The following is a 17,350-nucleotide window of genomic DNA, read 5'->3' as shown; positions in this document are numbered from 1 at the left end:
AGCCAAGTTCAAATTAGACTTGGTTCTGCTCCATTAGGAACATTCCAACCTGAACTGCAAAGGGAATTAACCTATGTGCATAATAATTGCATCATGGACACCGTTGAGTTACTTAGTGGGTCTGTACTTGGATGGATCCTTAACTCTAGGTGACCTGGATCAAACTGCCACTTTTAGTCAGCACTGTAAATCTTACATTCAGCACATTAAAATTGTTGTGGCAAGAGAATCAGGGCTGATTTGGAAACAGAACACACACATTGTTCAGAAGTCCAAGATTGCTTTTCTTCAACTTTCTCTTTTGAAGAAAGTACTCCTCTCCCATCTTGACAGAGACAACATCCTGCTGAACTGTCTCCCCGATACCATTCTAATACCCATGAAAGGTATCATACACACAACAGCACAGCTCATTGAGGGCTTTGACCACACCACACTTACATTATAATAAGACCTAAACTGGCTCACCCTTCGAGCCAGGATCATCTTCAAGATCAGGTGCATCAGTTATAAAGGATTCAACCTGGAAACCAGCCATTTCGGGGAGACAGCCTCAGACCAGAAGTCTGGACGTCACCAAACTAGAGACAAACCACTGCAAGAATGAAACCAGAAAAGCAAGCCTTCTCTGATCATGCTCTCAGGATCTGGAACAGCATCCCTATCAACATCAGATCAACATCAACTCTCCTGTACTTCAGAAAAAGCTGAGGTCACACCTCTTCAAGGAGTACTACCCCCGATTCGATAGTCTTCTCTTAACCTGTCCCCAATAATTACATCTTCCATTAAACTGTGCCCCCTGTTTAGTGCTACTATGTCCTTGAGCTAGGTTTGCTCTCTACAAATCGTAACATGCACACACATACAAATGTGCCAGGTTATGTTATGTTATTTGGGAATCTATGTGGGCGCATGTTCACCTACAGGTCTCTTGGCGCTGGTGGGTTTGAGCAGAAAAAGAAGTGAAAACAGAAAGAGTATCAGCTAATTATAGACCAGGGAGAACAGGCAGGTTTTTAGAGATTTCCTTAACCGCATGTAGTTAGCCTCCAGCCGAATAGAAATAGGCAATGAGTTCCAGAACTTCGGGCCCAGATGGGAGAACCGGGTCCCACCAATTTGTTTCAGTTTAATTCTAGGCACCATCAAAAGATTCAGATGTTTCGATCTCAGGTTACGCTGAGGTAGGTGCTTTCTGATGCATGAGAGAATGAAACTTGGGCCGGTTTCTTGAATTGCTTTGAAAAGGATGCAGCCGATTTTAAACATCACACGCTGCTCCAATGGAAGCCAGTGGAGATCTTTAAGTAGCAGGGTAATGACTAGATAACTCGCGCAACGCTTGCGTGCAGGCAGGCGCTTTTAGGCTCTCCTTTGCAAAAACGCGATAGCGCTTTTAAACAACCCTTTCTTGTCTTTGTGTTATTTAATTATTTCGACACTTTTCCCTGATTTTAACCATATCGCCCTCATTCTTGCACTATAATCGGTGTACTCCCCGCCTTTGGCGGGTCCCCGGCCTCACGCCCTCTGTGTAGCGCCATCTTGGGGGTAGAAGTGGACGCCTAGCGGTGCCATTTTGGTTGGCGGGCTAGCTGTCATCAGGACAGGCTAGACCTGCATTTAAGGCGGGCAGTATAGGCGGGCTCCCTTGACTAGATAACTCGCGCGACGCAGGCAGGCGCTTTTAGGCTCTCCTTTGCAAAAACGCGATAGCGCTTTTAAACAACCCTTTCTTGTCTTTGTGTTATTTAATTATTTCGGCACTTTCCCCTGATTTTAACCGTATCGCCCTCATTCTTGCACTATAATCGGTGTACTCACCGCCTTTGGCGGGTCCCCGGCCTCACGCCCTCTGTGTAGCGGCCATCTTGGGGGTAGAAGTGGACGCCTGGCGGCGCCATTTATGTTGGCGTGCTAGCTGTCATCAGGACAGGCTAGACCTGCATTTAAAGCGGCCCTTCAAGCGCCCGTTTGCGCGCAGTGGTTGTGCCGTAGTAACACCGGAGTCACGTCAGAGTCCAGCCCGTCTGCGCCAGTCCGCGCTAAGGATGGGATAATGGACGGGACCTATGGGGAGGCACGCGGACCTGATGTAGATATTCACGTAATTTTTAAATATTCCTATCAGGATATTTGTGCCTATAAACCATCCCGGTTACCATGTCACTTTTCCTGTTCTCCGGAGGTTTTGCGAAATTCACCTTGCTGTGGCTGCTTTGCCAGCCGTTGCAAGTTGCTGATAGGTGACCCCTCTAGGTCTCCTCTTCCCGCTCTCTTACCCCGTATCACTAGTCCCACGATCGAAAGTGGTTTCCTCATTAATGCAAGATCTTTGGTGAAAAATAACATAGCTTTTAGTGACTTTGTCCTGGTAAGAAGGCCCACTTGGGTGTTCATAACTAAAACCTGGGCTTCAGACTCTTCCGGCCCTGACCTGGTGGCCGCTATTCCGGAAGGATATGCGCTGGTCAGGCTGGATAGAGGAGGTGGGCGCAGAGGAGGTGGGCTAGGGATTCTCTATAATACATCCCATACCTGTCGTATTTCTGAACCGTCTGGTTCCTTAGATCCCTTCCAAGCTCTTCACTTTTCAATTGGTCTTCCCAGTGCTGCCCCTTTTATGGGCATACTGATCTATAGACCCCCGGGTCCTAGAACTGACGTTAGCCAGTCCTTGCTTAACATCCTGGAACCCTATTTTGGCTGCGCCCAATTGACGGTCTTGGGCGATTTAAATTTTCACTTGGACAATGTTGCTTCCAGAGATTCTCTTTCTCTCGTGGACTCCTTGTCCGCCTATGGTCTTCAGCAGCTGGGTAAATCTCCTACTCACCAGGCGGGTCACATCCTGGATGGGGTGTTTTCGAACGATCCTAGGTTAAAAACAGATCTACCTATTCCACTGAGCTGGTCCGACCATCTGGCCGTTCATTGGAACTTCAGGCTTTTCCTAGCAACCGTAAGTGGATTGGTCCTAGTAAAATGGAACCTAGAAGAGATTTTAGGAAGATTACTAATTCCTCCCTTGCCCCTCTAATTCAGATATCTGCCATCAGCTCAGCCAAAGATGTTAACATAGCTGCTTTCGAATTAACGAATGCTATTATGACAGCAGTAAATGTGCTAGCCCCTGTAACCTTGCGTTATTCTGCCCGACAGAGACCATCAGCCCCGTGGTTCTCGTAGCCTTTAAGACTCCTGAGGCAGGGGTGTAGGAGGCAGGAAAGGCTATGGCGGGTGAGCTGGAACCCCCTAGAGAGGGAGAAACACAAATCTCTCCTTAAGGAATATAAGGCGGAGGTCATTAAGGTGAAACAAGAATATTTCGCCCATCTAACGACCACTCTTACCTCCCCGAGAGAACTTTTTAAGATAGTTGATTCCCTCTGTACATTACAGATGCCTGATCCTATTGTGTACTCACAAGGCCTCTGTGATAAAATCGCAGGATATTTTCATACGAAAATAGCAGACATCTACTCGGCCCTTGATTCACAAAAGGCCTTAATGCACCCCCCTTCTCCTGGTCCTGTTCTCCTCCCCTTCGAAGTTGATGCCCCCACCACCACTGTGAGCCTGTCTGTGTTTCCACCGCTTTCCCTGCAGGAACTTGACTTGCTCTTAAGCAAGATGAGGTCAGGGTCTCCATTAGATCCCTGTCCTCTTAAAGTCCTCAAGGAATGCAGAGATACCCTGTTGCCTCTGCTTTTGGACATCATGAACAGGGCAATGAAGGATGGTATTTTCCCCTACCAGTGGAAGAGTGCTGTAGTCAAGCCCCTTCTTAAGAAGCCCACATTAGACCCTGAAGTACTTAAGAACTTCCGCCCTATTTCCTTGCTCCCGGCCCCAGCCAAGATGCTGGAGACCCATCTAAACAAGCATCTGGTGGCGTTCTTGGATACCTCGGGTCTGTTAGATCAGTCCCAACATGGATTCAGGAGAGCCCACAGCACGGAGACGGCCCTGACGATAGTGCTTGACAACATCCGCACTGAGGTTGATCAGGGCCATACCTCCCTGCTGATATTATTAGATCTGACAGCCGCCTTCGATACCCTGTCTCCCTCGGTTCTTACAGGGAGATAGGAGATAGGGGTAGAGGGAGATAGGGGTAGATGGCGTGGATTTGAGCTTGCTGGCTTCTTTCCTGGATCAGAGGGAGCAGAGGGTTAAGCTGGGAGACTTTTTATCTCCTCCCACACCTGTGCGATGTGGGGTCCCTGAAGGGTCGGCATTAACTCCGACCCTGTTCAACATCTATGTGGCCCCATTTGCCAGGCTGGTGAGATCGTTTGGGATGGAGGTAGTCTCCAATGCTGATGATACACAGATTTTGGTGTCCCTCTCTCGCTCGGTGCACGCTCCCATTCATAATTTTAGAAGCTGCATGGAGGCGGTTGCTAAGTGGATGATTAACAATTCACTCAAACTGAATGGGGAGAAGACCGAAATTTTGGTCTTTGGTGGAAACACTAACATCTGGACGGCCGAATGGTGGCCCCCTTCGCTGGGAGTCTGCCCCACACCTACAGATTCTGCGAAGAATCTGGGGGTAATTATTGACCCAGATCTCTCAATGGTACAGCAGGTCAATAGAACAGTCGCTACCTGCTGGGGCATTTTTAAAATTCTTCGAAAAATTAAGCACTATTTGTCCCCTCAGGCTCGCAAGCAGGTCGTCGTTGCACTGGTTGCCTCGCGACTTGATTATTGTAATGTTCTTTATGCTGGTGCTAACAAAGGTCTGATGCAGCGCCTACAGACTGTCCAGAACGCGGCGGACAAATTTGTACTGGATGCTCCTAGATTATCCTCCGCCACGGCTGCCAGGAAAAATCTGCACTGGCTCCCTATTGAGTCCAGGATTGCCTTCAAGACTCTCTGTGTGACCTTTGGGGCGCTTGCTGGCAATGGGGCTGAGGGCGTGAGGAAACTGCTGTGCCCATATGTACCGGAGAGAGCTCTCCGTTCCTCAACCAAGAGTCTGTTGGTGGTGCCTCGCGCTCGTAGAACTAAATGCGGCGGGAAGGCGTTTTCAACAGTAGCCCCCAAGTTGTGGAATAGCCTTCCCTTTGAAATCAAATCCCAACCGTCGGTCCAGAACTTTCGGAAAGCCCTAAAAACGTGGTTATTCTCTAAGGCGTATCCGTAGTGCTGGTTATTTTGTCATTTTGATTTCTTTTTTAGGCGCCTTGATGCCTCCGGGCTTAGTAGCGCATTATAAGACTCATTTCATTTCATTTCATGTGACATCTCCTATCCTTAAGATGGATGATTCTAGCAGCTTGAATTTGAATCATCTGAAGACGGTGTCTCAGATATAGTGCAATGCCAAGATAGAGGGCATTTCCATAATCTAACTTTAAAAGTATGAGGGCAATCACAATTTGAATGCTGGCCTCTCTACTAAAGAAGCGTCTGATGCTACGCAGTTTACGAAGTTAGGCAAAGCAGGCAGAAGTAACAGCGTTAATTTGGGTGCTAATAAAGAGGTCAGAGTCAATATGAAGACCCAAACTCTTGATCGCTGGTTTGAGGATTTGGGCCGCACCTAACTCAGGTGGCCAGTAAGTGTGTGTCCAGTGAGTAAGTTTGTTGCTTGGGATGACTATCTCAGTTTTTTCAGAGTTGTTTTAGTTGGTTATTATCCATCCAGGTTTTTACATACATCATAGAGCTCCTAACAAAATCTTTGCATTCGGTGGAGTTCTCCAGAGTAAAAATCAGCTGCATATCGTCAGCGTAATTAAAGACTTTTACCACCATCTGCCGAAGACTCGAAATTAGGGGACGTATGTAAATATTAAAAAGGATCGGCGACAGGGAGGAGCCCTGCGGGACGCCACAGCTCATTTCAACAGTGTTAGATTTGTGGGGCAAAAGCTACACCGATTGTTTGCGGTTCTCTAAAAAGGATCCAAACCAGTCGAGTGCAGAGCCCCCAAGACCCGCTGCAACAATATGGTCCAACAAAATGTTGTGGGTCACGGTGTCAAATGCCGCAGACAAGTCAAGGAGGATCAGAACCAGAGTGTGATCAATGCCGGCCTGTCCTTTAAGATCGTCCAGGACGGATAGGATCACAGATTCGGTGGAATGCGCAGGGTGCAAACCAGTCTGGTGAGTGTCCAGAAACTTGGATGCTTCTAGAAGAGAACTGAGACGGGATGCAACATGAGTTTCCAGTAATTTTGCTGGAAACTGGAGCAATGTATAGGTCTGTAATTTTCCAACTTCTTAGGATCTAAACCTTGTTTTTTTTTTTTTAAGTGGGATGACTACCGCTTCCTTAAAGGGTGACGGTTCAGTTCCCCGAGACAGAGAGAGATTCGAGAGCTCAAGAAAGGTATCGGGGAAAGCCCGATAAATTGCTTTCTTTATATTAATGGGGCATTCCTCCTTGGGGGAGCCAGATTTAAACTTCGCTACCAATTCCAGGAAGCATTCTTTATCTAGCATAGAAAAGGTGTCGAGAGAGGAAGGATTAGGAGGAACCACACGTCTTCAATATTATTTTTGTAACAAACAATTGAGTATTTAATTTTTTTTATTTTTTCCACGAAGAGTTCAGATCATTACATAGTTCCTGAGTGGCTTTAACAGCTGGAGCCACGCGGCTTGGATTGGAAAGTTCTTTCACAATCCTGAAAATTTCCTTAGAGCTATTATCAGAGTTGAGTACGTTATTAGTGAAGAAAGCTCTTTTGGCCTCCACAATAGCTATTTTGTACTCATATAGTTTTGCTATATATTTTGTTTTGGCCTCTATAGAGTACAATTTCCGGAATTTCTGTTCGGCTTGGCATACATGAAGTTTTAAAGCTTCCAACTCCTTTGTGAACCATTTAGATGCTTCATGTTGCCTAAGGAGAGAGTTTTTAGTCTGAAGGGGGCATGGATGTTAAATGCCTTCCTTTGCCAGTCAGTGATCTCTCTTTCCCTACGGTCTAAATCTCCTTCAGAGGAAACCTGCTCAAAGGAGAGAGTATCCAGGAATGCTTTTAGATCAACACGATTCCAATTTCAGAAGGTTCTTCTAGAGTGGGATAATTGTTTCAAAAGTGACAGATTATTCAGTTTAAAGCTAATGATATAGGGCCAGATGTAGGTAGCTTCAATTTAGCGAGTCCTTAATAGCGATTTTTACCAGATCGCTATTAAGGAATCGCTAGATTGAATGTAGGTAGGAATCGCTAAAATATTAACGATTCCTTAATAACGAATCGGTAATTGAGTTTCATCATTAAGGAATACCTAGCTATTCATTCCTATGGGCTAGGAGGCCCATAGGGATGAATGGGTAGATATACACTATTAGCGATTCGGTATTACAGAATCGCAAATAGCGGGAGCACCATGGATGTGTGCCACATGGCACATTTAAAAAAGCAAAAAAAGTTGTTTTTTTTTAAAGGAAATCGCTCCTTACCACCAACTTGAAGTTGGTGGTAATTAGCAATTCCTTAAGGCTGAAGTGCACTTTTTTTTAATGCTACGTACATTGCATTTAAGGAATCGGTATTTCCGAGTCCTTAAATGCAAGAGCAAAATAAGGAATCGCTATTTTGCAATTCCTTATTTTGCAAGTAGGTTTAAACTCACCTACATTGCACTCAGACAAATACCGGTCGGTAACACAGAAATTCTGCGAATTTCTGCATTACCGCTCGGTATTTGGCCACCTACATCTGGCCCATAGTGATCTGACCATGCACATGGTTAATTTACCAAGTTGTATAAGGTAACATTAGTAGACCACACTTGGTCAAGAGTGTGGCCTCCGGTATGGGTACGTAAATGAATAGGTTGGGTGAGGTTGATGCTGGTGAGGGACTCCGTATGTTTCTTAGACAAAGTACCTCCATCTGCTTCATTAGCCCAACAGTTCAGATCACCTGCGACCAAATGTTTGTCGTAATGTGTGGTCAAAGACGCAATATGATTTGCTAGAGCTTTGGGAAAATCAGGCATAGATTTGGGGGGTCTAAACACCACACACAGGAGAGTACTGTTGTGTAGGTCCAATTTAACTACTAAGGAATCAACTGATGGCAGTTCAAAGTGAGGCATAGTAGTAATGGATAGTTCTTTTTTTTTTTAATAACAGCCGCCACTCCACCCCCTCTTTTGCCTGGCAGTCTGTCAGTATGAAAAAGCAAATAATTGTCAGGAAGGGCTGTTAGAATCTCTGGGGATCATTCTTCTATGAGCCAAGTTTCAGTCAATAGTACCAAGTCTGGGAAATCAGTAGTCCATATATTAAAAATTTCTAGTTGATGCTTGGCCATAGAGCACGTGTTTAGATACATCACACTGAGGTCCTTAGCTAGCCGTTTATTCAGACCTATATTCGTAGCAATTGTAGGCAGGGCTGCCGGGCTAGTGAGCTGTTAACCTATATTTGTGGTGAGGGTGTAAGGTCTAGGATTAGGATTTAGGAGCTCCAGGTTTTGCAATTTTTTGTACCAGATGAGTTTCTAGCAGTGGCATTTTTTTGGGTGCTATATTTTGAAGACTAGCCGCTGAGTAATAATATTTTGGGCAGAGTAACATGCCCCGGCCTGGCGCGGACGGGTTTGCCTTAGGCGCGCCGCAGGCATGAATTTAAAGCCTGTTCCGGCGTCAATGGCTCCGCCCCACTCCCAGCTGACGTCCAACCCTCCTATTAGGTGAAAAGCGGTGTAGGGAGTGAGCTAGTCACAACCCCCGTAGCAACAACATTCAATGCAGTAGGTGAGCAATTTCAATTTTTTAAAAGAAGAACCACGAATGTACAGGTTAAAAAGCAAAGAATTAGCAAAGTGAGCAGTGTCACAAACAAAATCTGCTCAAATGAGCGCTCGCGCCGCAGGCATGAATTTAAAGCCTGTTCCCAAGTCAACTGCTCCGCCCCCCTCCCAGCTGACGTCCAACCCTCCTATTCGGTGATAAGCAGTGAAGGGAGTGACCTAGTCACAACCCCGGTAGCAACAACATTCAATGCAGTAAGTGAGCAATTTCAATTTTCAATTTTAATTTTTTAGAAGAAGAACGACGAATGTGCAGGTTAAAAAGCAAAGAATTAGCAAAGTGAGCAGTGTCACAAACAAAATCTGCTCAAACGAGTGCTCGCGCCGCAGGCATGCATTTAAATCCTGTTCCGGCGTCAAGGGCTCCGCCCCCCTCCCAGCTGACGTCAACCCTCCTATTGGGTGAGAAGCAGTGTAGGGAGTGACCGTGTCACAACCCCGGTAGCAACAACATTCAGTGCAGTAAGTGAGCAATTTCGATTTCTGATTAAAAATTTTTAAAAGAAGAACGACAAACGTGCAGGTTAAAAACCAAAGAATTAGCAAAGTGAACAGTGTCAAGAACAAAATCTGCTCATGTTGGCCTGGATAAGGTCAATTTGCCTGACCAATGAAATGAGTCACAGCCCGGGTGAGGTGTAGGTTTTCACAGCCTGGATTGTGACTCAGACACATAAGCAGGTTAGTACCTTCAGGCATTGTCAATCATTACTGGGGTTTATCACTCATTTAGCATGGTTGCAGATGCTGCAACAGCGTTTTCTAAAAGAAAGGCGTGCAGCAAATATAATTGGTGCCCAGCCTATTCAAAGTGTTATGAGGCTTTTTATGAGCTGTGTGCCAAGCTTGGTGTGCTAAGAAATCCCAACACTAGCAGTTACATCAATAAGTCACATTGCTGAGATGTGAGAGTAAGAGCCACTCTGTATCAGAGGTTAGAGAATGGGAAACACCAATCACACTGCGTACACGCCTGGCTTTTAAGCTTCTGCCTCTGCTCTAATTGACTGCCCTTGACACCACATCTCACACACGCACTGGATTCCACAAACAGGTCAACAATTTAATCCTGGAATTTGAAAATAAGAGGAAACTAGGCAATCCTTGTGATAAGTATTAAGATTATGCGTGCAACCACATGAGCCAAAAACGTTTGTAAACTCAGTTAATTGCCAAGTAAACACTCTTTAAACTTTGAAATTCAGGAGCAGTCAGGTTGAACACTCAATGCCTATTACTGAAGGTTGAGTGTGGAGTAGAATCTTCAGTTCAACAAGCACATGCACCTCACACAATTTTAACAATGCCCAGGCTGTGCTGTATTTTACAAAATAATTAAGATGTTATAAATATATATACTTAGCAAGTGATCCCTCTCATTATGAGAATTCTTTGGCTACTGGACGGTGATCACCCGGAGGCGCACAAGCCAATGATTTTGTCGGTGGATATAGAGAAAGCCTTCGATAGTCTTGAGTGGGAGTACCTATACAAAGTCTTGGATCGATTTGGGTTAGGAGAGGGCTATTTGCAATGGACGAAGGTACTGTACACGTCTGCGGTGGCCAGGGTGAGAATAGGTTTGTTGCTATCGTCACAATACCCGGTAGAGCGAGGGACAAGGCAGGGATGCTCGTTATCCCCACTACTGATCGCCCTGGCGGTGGAGCCTCTGGCGGTTGAACTTAGGTCTGGGAACCACTACGGAGGCCTGGTAGGCAGAGATGGGCAACAATATGTGTCCCTCTACGCAGACGACCTACTGCTCTTCCTGGAAGATGCGGACGGAGCAATGGCAGGGGCGGAGGACCTACTATCAAGGTTTGGGGACATCTCGGGCCTGAGAGTCAACTGGTCCAAGACATGTCTGTTCCCGGTGAGACAGGGAGAAACCAGACCATGCTTGACCCGAGCAGTGAATTGGGAACCCACCTGATTAAAATATTTAGGCGTACTCATTTATCATATGGCGGCGGACATGCTGGAGGGAAATGTGGGCCGGGGCGTGAGGGCACTAAAAGGTAGCATGGCCTTCTGGACCACGCTCCCGTTATCAGTAACGGGCTGTATATCCCTCTTAAAAATGGTGGCATTCCCCCGTTTCTTATATTATTTTCGAACGTTACCGGTGTGGATACCTAGTTCCACTTTCAGCTTGCTAAAGTCTTTAATAGTGTCCTTTCTTTGGCGTACGGGACGGCGCAGGCAACGCTTATACGACCCAACGCTGAGGGTGGACTGGCGGTCCCAGACTTTGAGCTATACTATCTAGCGGCCCAACTACAGGTCTTCACACAAGAAATAGCGCGAGAATTTAGGGGTCTGGAACATGCGAGGGGCAGGGGAACACCACGCCACGTCCTTTCCTACATAGCTTTGCAACAGAAATTAGACCTCAGAGACCTTCTCACAGAGGAGAAAACAATCAGACTGCTGGAATCGCTCTAAACGCAGAGCAGGAGTGTTTCATCCGTACGCTCCCGAGATACCACTTGGGATGATTACGGCATTACCTCATGGCTGGGACTGGTCGCGACTGCAGACTTGGGAGGACGCTGGGGTGCAAATGTTGGGTGACCTTTATGGGGACGGGGCCATGCTGCCCTATCAGACTCTCCAGGAGAGATTCGACTTGCCGAAAGGAGATTTTTTGCTACATGCAGCGGTGACTAGAGCGATGCAGGCGCACTGGAAGGAAGGCCTAGTAGAACCTAAGACATCAATGGCCTGCCAGTACACTATGATGGCAGCAGGGACCTTTAAAGCGGTCACGTGCTTGTACTCTAGAATGCTCAATGAGGGCTTGAAAGGCAAGTAACATATGCAGTGTTTAGTCCTAGCCAATACTGAAGAAGGGGGTGGGGAGAACATGAAGCAAAGTTGTTCTGAAGGTGGTGAGATGACCACAGAGCTCTAGCACAGATCTTGAGAGTGGAGCCACGATCCTTCACTTAGCAGTTGTTAGAGGGCGTGCTTGCATCCTCTAATGAACTTCTGACCCTCCTACACTTATCTCTTTGGTCCGTTATATGCTACTCTCTGGCACAACCATTTCCAATTCCCCATGCATTGTAATAGTTTTTAAATGTGAAACCTGAAAATCACTTAAACGGTGGAAATGTCAACTGTGCTACTGTAATAAAACAAAAAGGTAATAATGAACATCAATTGTTAAAAAATGTCAGCTCTTAAAGTCTGGGAGCGTTCTCATCCTTTCGGAGTCAGGTAGCATATTATCACACTATGAAACAACTCACATTATCAAGTTATTTAAACATGAGTAACGTGGAAATCCTGTGTAACGGCATGTGTCTTTATTTTCTGACCCAGAAATGGGCCAACGAGTCTTTATGTTTTGAATTTCCAAAGTTTAAAACAAGCTCAAAGCTTCAAAAAATATGAATCTTTTATTACAATCCTTATCTGGGGTACTCCTGTCGTATTTGCAACCTGTCCTTTCAGAATGTGAAATCCTTTGTCTCTTGAAATGTTAGAATATCTCAGCCTATCAACTATAGGATTCTTTAATGATTCAAGTTTGAAACCGTCTGTTATTGCCCCACTGAAGAATCTTTAACTGAAACATTGAAGAGCAAGCACGTTCACGAATGTTGTCGATACTGATTAAGATATTGGTCACAAACGAGGGTGTTGGATTGGCTCATGTGATCTACCAATTTAAATGTTAGTGTGTATTTCTCTAATAATGATGTAGATTATAAAAAAGTAATAATGCTACCTTTCTATGAACACATATAATCACTTTGGTGGTCTAAGTTCTCTTTTGAGAACATGGCTCTCGTAGTAGGCACGAGTGGTGTTTTGAGATTATTGGAAGGAAGAAAACACCCTAATGCGAATAGCTGAATCCAAGACTAAAGTCCCCATGCAACTTTATAAAAGGTTTACTCTAGTCTAGAGAGAGGCTACTAAAATAATTCAGGATTTTTTTTATCATCATTTATATAGTCTAATTAATTGAAGAAAACATCTTTCCGATTTGCGTTAAGCACTCCTTTCGTACTTTATCTTCCTCATTATGTTGCTAACAAATACAAAGTATGCCTTTTCAAATTGATACAGGACACTACAAAAGATGCTGCTGCTTTTTTACTATTACATTGTTGCAAATAAAAATATGCCTGTACATTGATTTCTAAAGAATTAAACTGTAACATACTCATAATTCAATAAAAACAAATCTTCAGCGTGTTCACAATATTTTTTACTTCACCTACTTGACTGTTAGAAAAAAAATAATAACAATGTTTCCTTTTGGATGTCCTTAAAAGAGGCAGACGACATTTTTTGCTCTCTTCCAAGTTATTTTTTGGGACCAATTAAAATGCACTACTGAATTATCAGTTTGCCTAAACTTTATTGAAGAAGGCGGCTAATGTGCCGCGAACAAGCTCATAGCTTTCACGAAATACACTGAATCTGCTATAGAAATTGTGAAACAATGTTAGCTATTCATGTCACGTGCAAGTACATTTTTTCTTTGAAGGGTGGGTGACCTCGGAATAAAAGGACTGGAAGACCTCTGCTCTAGTACTTAAGTGCACATTGCAATCATACTCACTGTTGCCACTGATCCTCTGTACATTGGCGCTGCATAGCTGGACGATGCTGTTAAAATCCCGGGACGGGGAACGCTGCGGGTCCAAGTGCCCGTACATGGCGGCGGTAGTGTGTCTGCTTTTTCTCGCTGCTGTGGAGGCTTCCCAGGCGCTACCTCCTTCGATCCAATACGGCGATCTGACTTGCCCCGGTACTGCTGCCAAGCCCTCTCCACTGCTCCGGCCTGGACCCTGGCGTTAGGTCCGCTATAGTCAGGTCTCTGGACCGGCCCCAGCTGTCAGCTGCGTACCCAAACACCCATACCACGCATGCGCCACACGCAAAGCAAGGCACGCCTTACGGCGTACTCGATCCTTACGTGATACGTCATAAGGGCTTGGTTTTGAAATAGAAGACGGAGGAGATGAAACAGGCGGCATGTCTTCTTTACTGTATCAAATCCCTCACGTTTATTAAACTCTGGCGTTGTTGTTTTTTTAAATTTATATATCTTTTTTGTGGGGTTTCTCAGTGTAACATAATAACCAATTTTCTATGACCTGATGTTAGAGGTGTGAGAACAAATCACTTAATCTCCCCATGCCTACCAAAACAAGCATTTGCAATTATGACAACAGTTTGGCACATGAGTGTTGGGGAGTTAAAACACAGGCACATCAGTGCTGGTTGGGGTGATTGTGCGGGCACAAGCTAGGGGACACGCATGAATGACCAGACATGCACACAGGTTACTAGATCGGACCGGAAGTCCCGAGCGACCTCCGTCCATTTATTTATAGCCTTCTGGCCACGCCTGGCCAGAAGGTGATACATTGCGTGCAGGTGCTTCCGGGGCTCAGCCGAGACCCTCGGAACACCAGAGCGCTACATTCCTTCCAAAGTAGGTCTTTTGAACAAATTGGGTAAGCGTCTGCTTTAACCCAACCGGATGGCCCTTTTCGCTTCCGGTGCCCACTCACTCCCGGGTAACCAGCCGGTTCCCACCCGGCCGGGTGACCTTTTCACTTCCGGTGTCCACACATTTCCTTCCGGGTAAGCGTCTGTTCCCACCCCAGCCCGGGGCCTCTTCCCTTCCGGTACGTACCCTCTTGTTACCGGGGCAAGCCGATGTGCTTCCTGCTCGCCAAACCTGGTTGGCTGTTCCCCCACCCATCTCTGCGAGGTGCCCCGGTACCCGGTACCCCAACTTCCTCCATGTCCCAGGCTCTGCCCTCTGTTGTGTAATTGTTTACTTCCGGTTCACCTGAACACAGAGAGCTCGGGGAGCTTGACAGTGACCCCCTGGGTCATGACTGCCCGTTTGCGGTCTGTGCCCGCTTTGCAACCTGCTTTTTGTACTATTCTTGGATCGCTTTGTAAGTACCCCCATGCCTCGCTGGAAGCTATCGCTGCCCGCGAGGCCCCCCCATGCCATTACTGCGGCCCCATTCTTACGAACTACCAACAGCCCCTTGCATTCAATGCGGCTAGCATATTCCGTAGCCGGAAATCTGTTCCCGTGTCCGATAGGTACACACCATCTGCTCTGTAATAGTGCGGCTGCCGCAAGTTAATCATGGTGTGCCCGATGCTACCTAAACCTACCCCCTTTAAAAATGTCTTTATAACGAGAAAAGAGTTGCCCCTACCTATAGATGGGAAGTTATTTCCCACAGAAGTCAATAATCACAACATTAGCACTTGTTGACTAGTTGCGGCATTATATAATCTTTAAGCAGTGCACCCTTGACTGTTGAAAAGCAATGCTGAATTCCCCCTTTCTTGCCGCCAGCTCTGTCTGTAGCCCTGGAAAGGTCACAGTACTTGATCGCCCAACACCGCTCTGCACTCTGTGAAGTAGAACAAAAACACAGCAATGGTGACTCAAATGTCTTAGGAATTACTTTCATATAACGCATAAGCATTACATTTTTTTTTTTTTTTATACTTCTTGCACCGATTTCCACACCCTATTTCCCTTTTTCCAGCATCCCATATTTCTGAGTTAGGATGTATTCTAGTAAAGGACTCCCGCCTGTTATTACCTGTACCCAGCCAGGAGCCTAACTGGGCAATGCCGGCAATCCACCTGTATGCTATATACAGTTATTCAGTATCACCTGCTAATTTGATCTCTCTTATATGGCTTAATGAAAAGGTTACAAGTCAAAATAAAATTCCCTTTGGGCGAATTACCAAAGAAACGGTCAAACCGTTTCCAGCTTTGATTGCCAGCACGCGGGTCGTCTATTCTCGTTCGCCGAGAGGGCTGCACACGCTGGTAATCTCACGTGTGGTCTATGGTCCCTTGATCTCAAGATTCCTGACTAGCAAGGTAATTTTAAACAAAAACCCTAATAAAGTGTGCATATGTGATAACACTGAATCCGCGTGCGTGGCCGTATCATCCCATATTTATATTTATATTGGTACATGCTGTTAGCTATCAAGTCCGGAAACATCGGAGAATATAAGTGCCGAGATCCCCTAATCACGATGAAGATGTATTAGGAGGACAACAGTATTTTAACCTTGAAGAGATAATTCGCTGGACGAATATCTTTTGAGATATAGAAGGAGGCAGAGTACCCCTGACACTAATTTGATCGATATAAAAGAATCGAGAACCATTGGGAAACATTTATTGTCATTTGTCCTGATGAAGGTGGTTAAATACTAAACAAACCGCCGAAACGCGTTGATACATAAGGAGGAATACGTGAAAAACAGACTAAGGAAAATTCTGAGCCTTTGTTGGAATTTAGCCTTCTATTTGTACCTCCTTTTTTTAATAGGAATGTTTAATGTATAATTTTTTATAGTGTTCCGTTTTGTATATGTTTCCCATTTTTTAACTAAATATAGTGTATGCTAATAAACTGTGCAGATATACTTTTATTATAGTGTTTTCACTGTTTTTGATATTGCTTCCTTGTTATGATCTAATATTGATGAGTCTATATGTATATGTCTGTAAGAACTTGTGTTTCTTTGGTAATTCGCCCAAAGGGAATTTTATTTTGACTTGTGTCAATTGTGGAACCCTATCCCTTTGGTCTTGGGGTCCCTCTCTCTTTTATTAGAGTTAATGAAAAGGTTATGCTGTGTGGTCCGTATTAACTACTTTCGTACCAATTAATTCATACTTCAGTTGTTCACACTTTTCACCGGGCAGAAGCTAATTGCCTCCGGGCTGCATGCCCTTTCTTTCCCCACAAACTAAAGGCTAAATCGTTATTTAACTTGTCTAACATGTGAACATTGATGAACCTGTAGAGAAAACTCCTTCTGCTTAACTTTTACTCAGCTATCGTATTTGCCCTGTTTGATAACCACATTGCCAACTCGACACTCCATCCATGTGAAACTTCCTTCTGTTGTATAACCTGGAACCTTTTACGCCTTCCCATATACCTTCTATAGTATTATGTGCAAATTATACCTTTCTCCCGTCCCTGTGTCTTTCTTTTGCATAATTATCTATTTATACTCTCTCCTGCATCGTAGTTAGCCTCAAACTAAGAAGTTGTACTGGCAAGCTTGACTAAACATTTCACATTGGTGCCTTTTTTTTTTTTTGGGAAGCACAAGTATTTAGCCATACCATTGAAATTTTTCACTTCTTATCTTATCTTTCCTTTTTTTTAATTTTTATTATTCAACCAAAACACCTTCTAACCAGCTCAGCTCCCTCCACCTGCCGTGTGCCCCCACTGTGCATTTGCGTCGTAGTAGGTCCATACCTACACTTACCAATTATTCTCCTTTTCAGGACATGTGTGCCTGCGAGCCACCAAAGACTCACTCCAACTACCTAGATCCCATCCACTGCGGTGTGTCCTTACTGCATATTCGCATCTGTTATGGTGAATTGGCGCTAGCACAGCATCTGTGACCCGGCAAGTGCTCCCCCCTGGTCTGGACAAAGGGGGCACTATCTTGGTAGTACCTTGCCGCAAACAATCCGACCCAATGACCAGCCAACTCTGACC

The 17,350-nt window shown here is 45.2% G+C and overlaps 1 protein-coding gene across 1 annotated transcript in view; it reads right to left on the bottom strand.

Annotated features, from left to right (window-relative positions):
• Positions 1-13,705, bottom strand: part of STX12 (syntaxin 12) — a 208,488-nt gene extending 194,783 nt beyond the window's left edge. The window contains exon 1 of the mRNA XM_078682502.1: positions 13,381-13,705. Coding sequence (XP_078538628.1) covers positions 13,381-13,477 — 97 coding nt within the window. The 5' untranslated portion in view covers positions 13,478-13,705. The remainder of the gene's footprint in view (positions 1-13,380) is intronic.
• Between the last annotated feature and the right edge of the window lie 3,645 nt (positions 13,706-17,350).

Source organism: Lissotriton helveticus, chromosome 3_1 (assembly GCF_964261635.1).
Source record: "Lissotriton helveticus chromosome 3_1, aLisHel1.1, whole genome shotgun sequence".
NCBI classification, from domain to species: Eukaryota; Metazoa; Chordata; class Amphibia; order Caudata; family Salamandridae; genus Lissotriton; species Lissotriton helveticus.
Note: the sequence above shows the minus strand (reverse complement) of the source record. Positions and strands in the feature narration are given on the sequence as shown.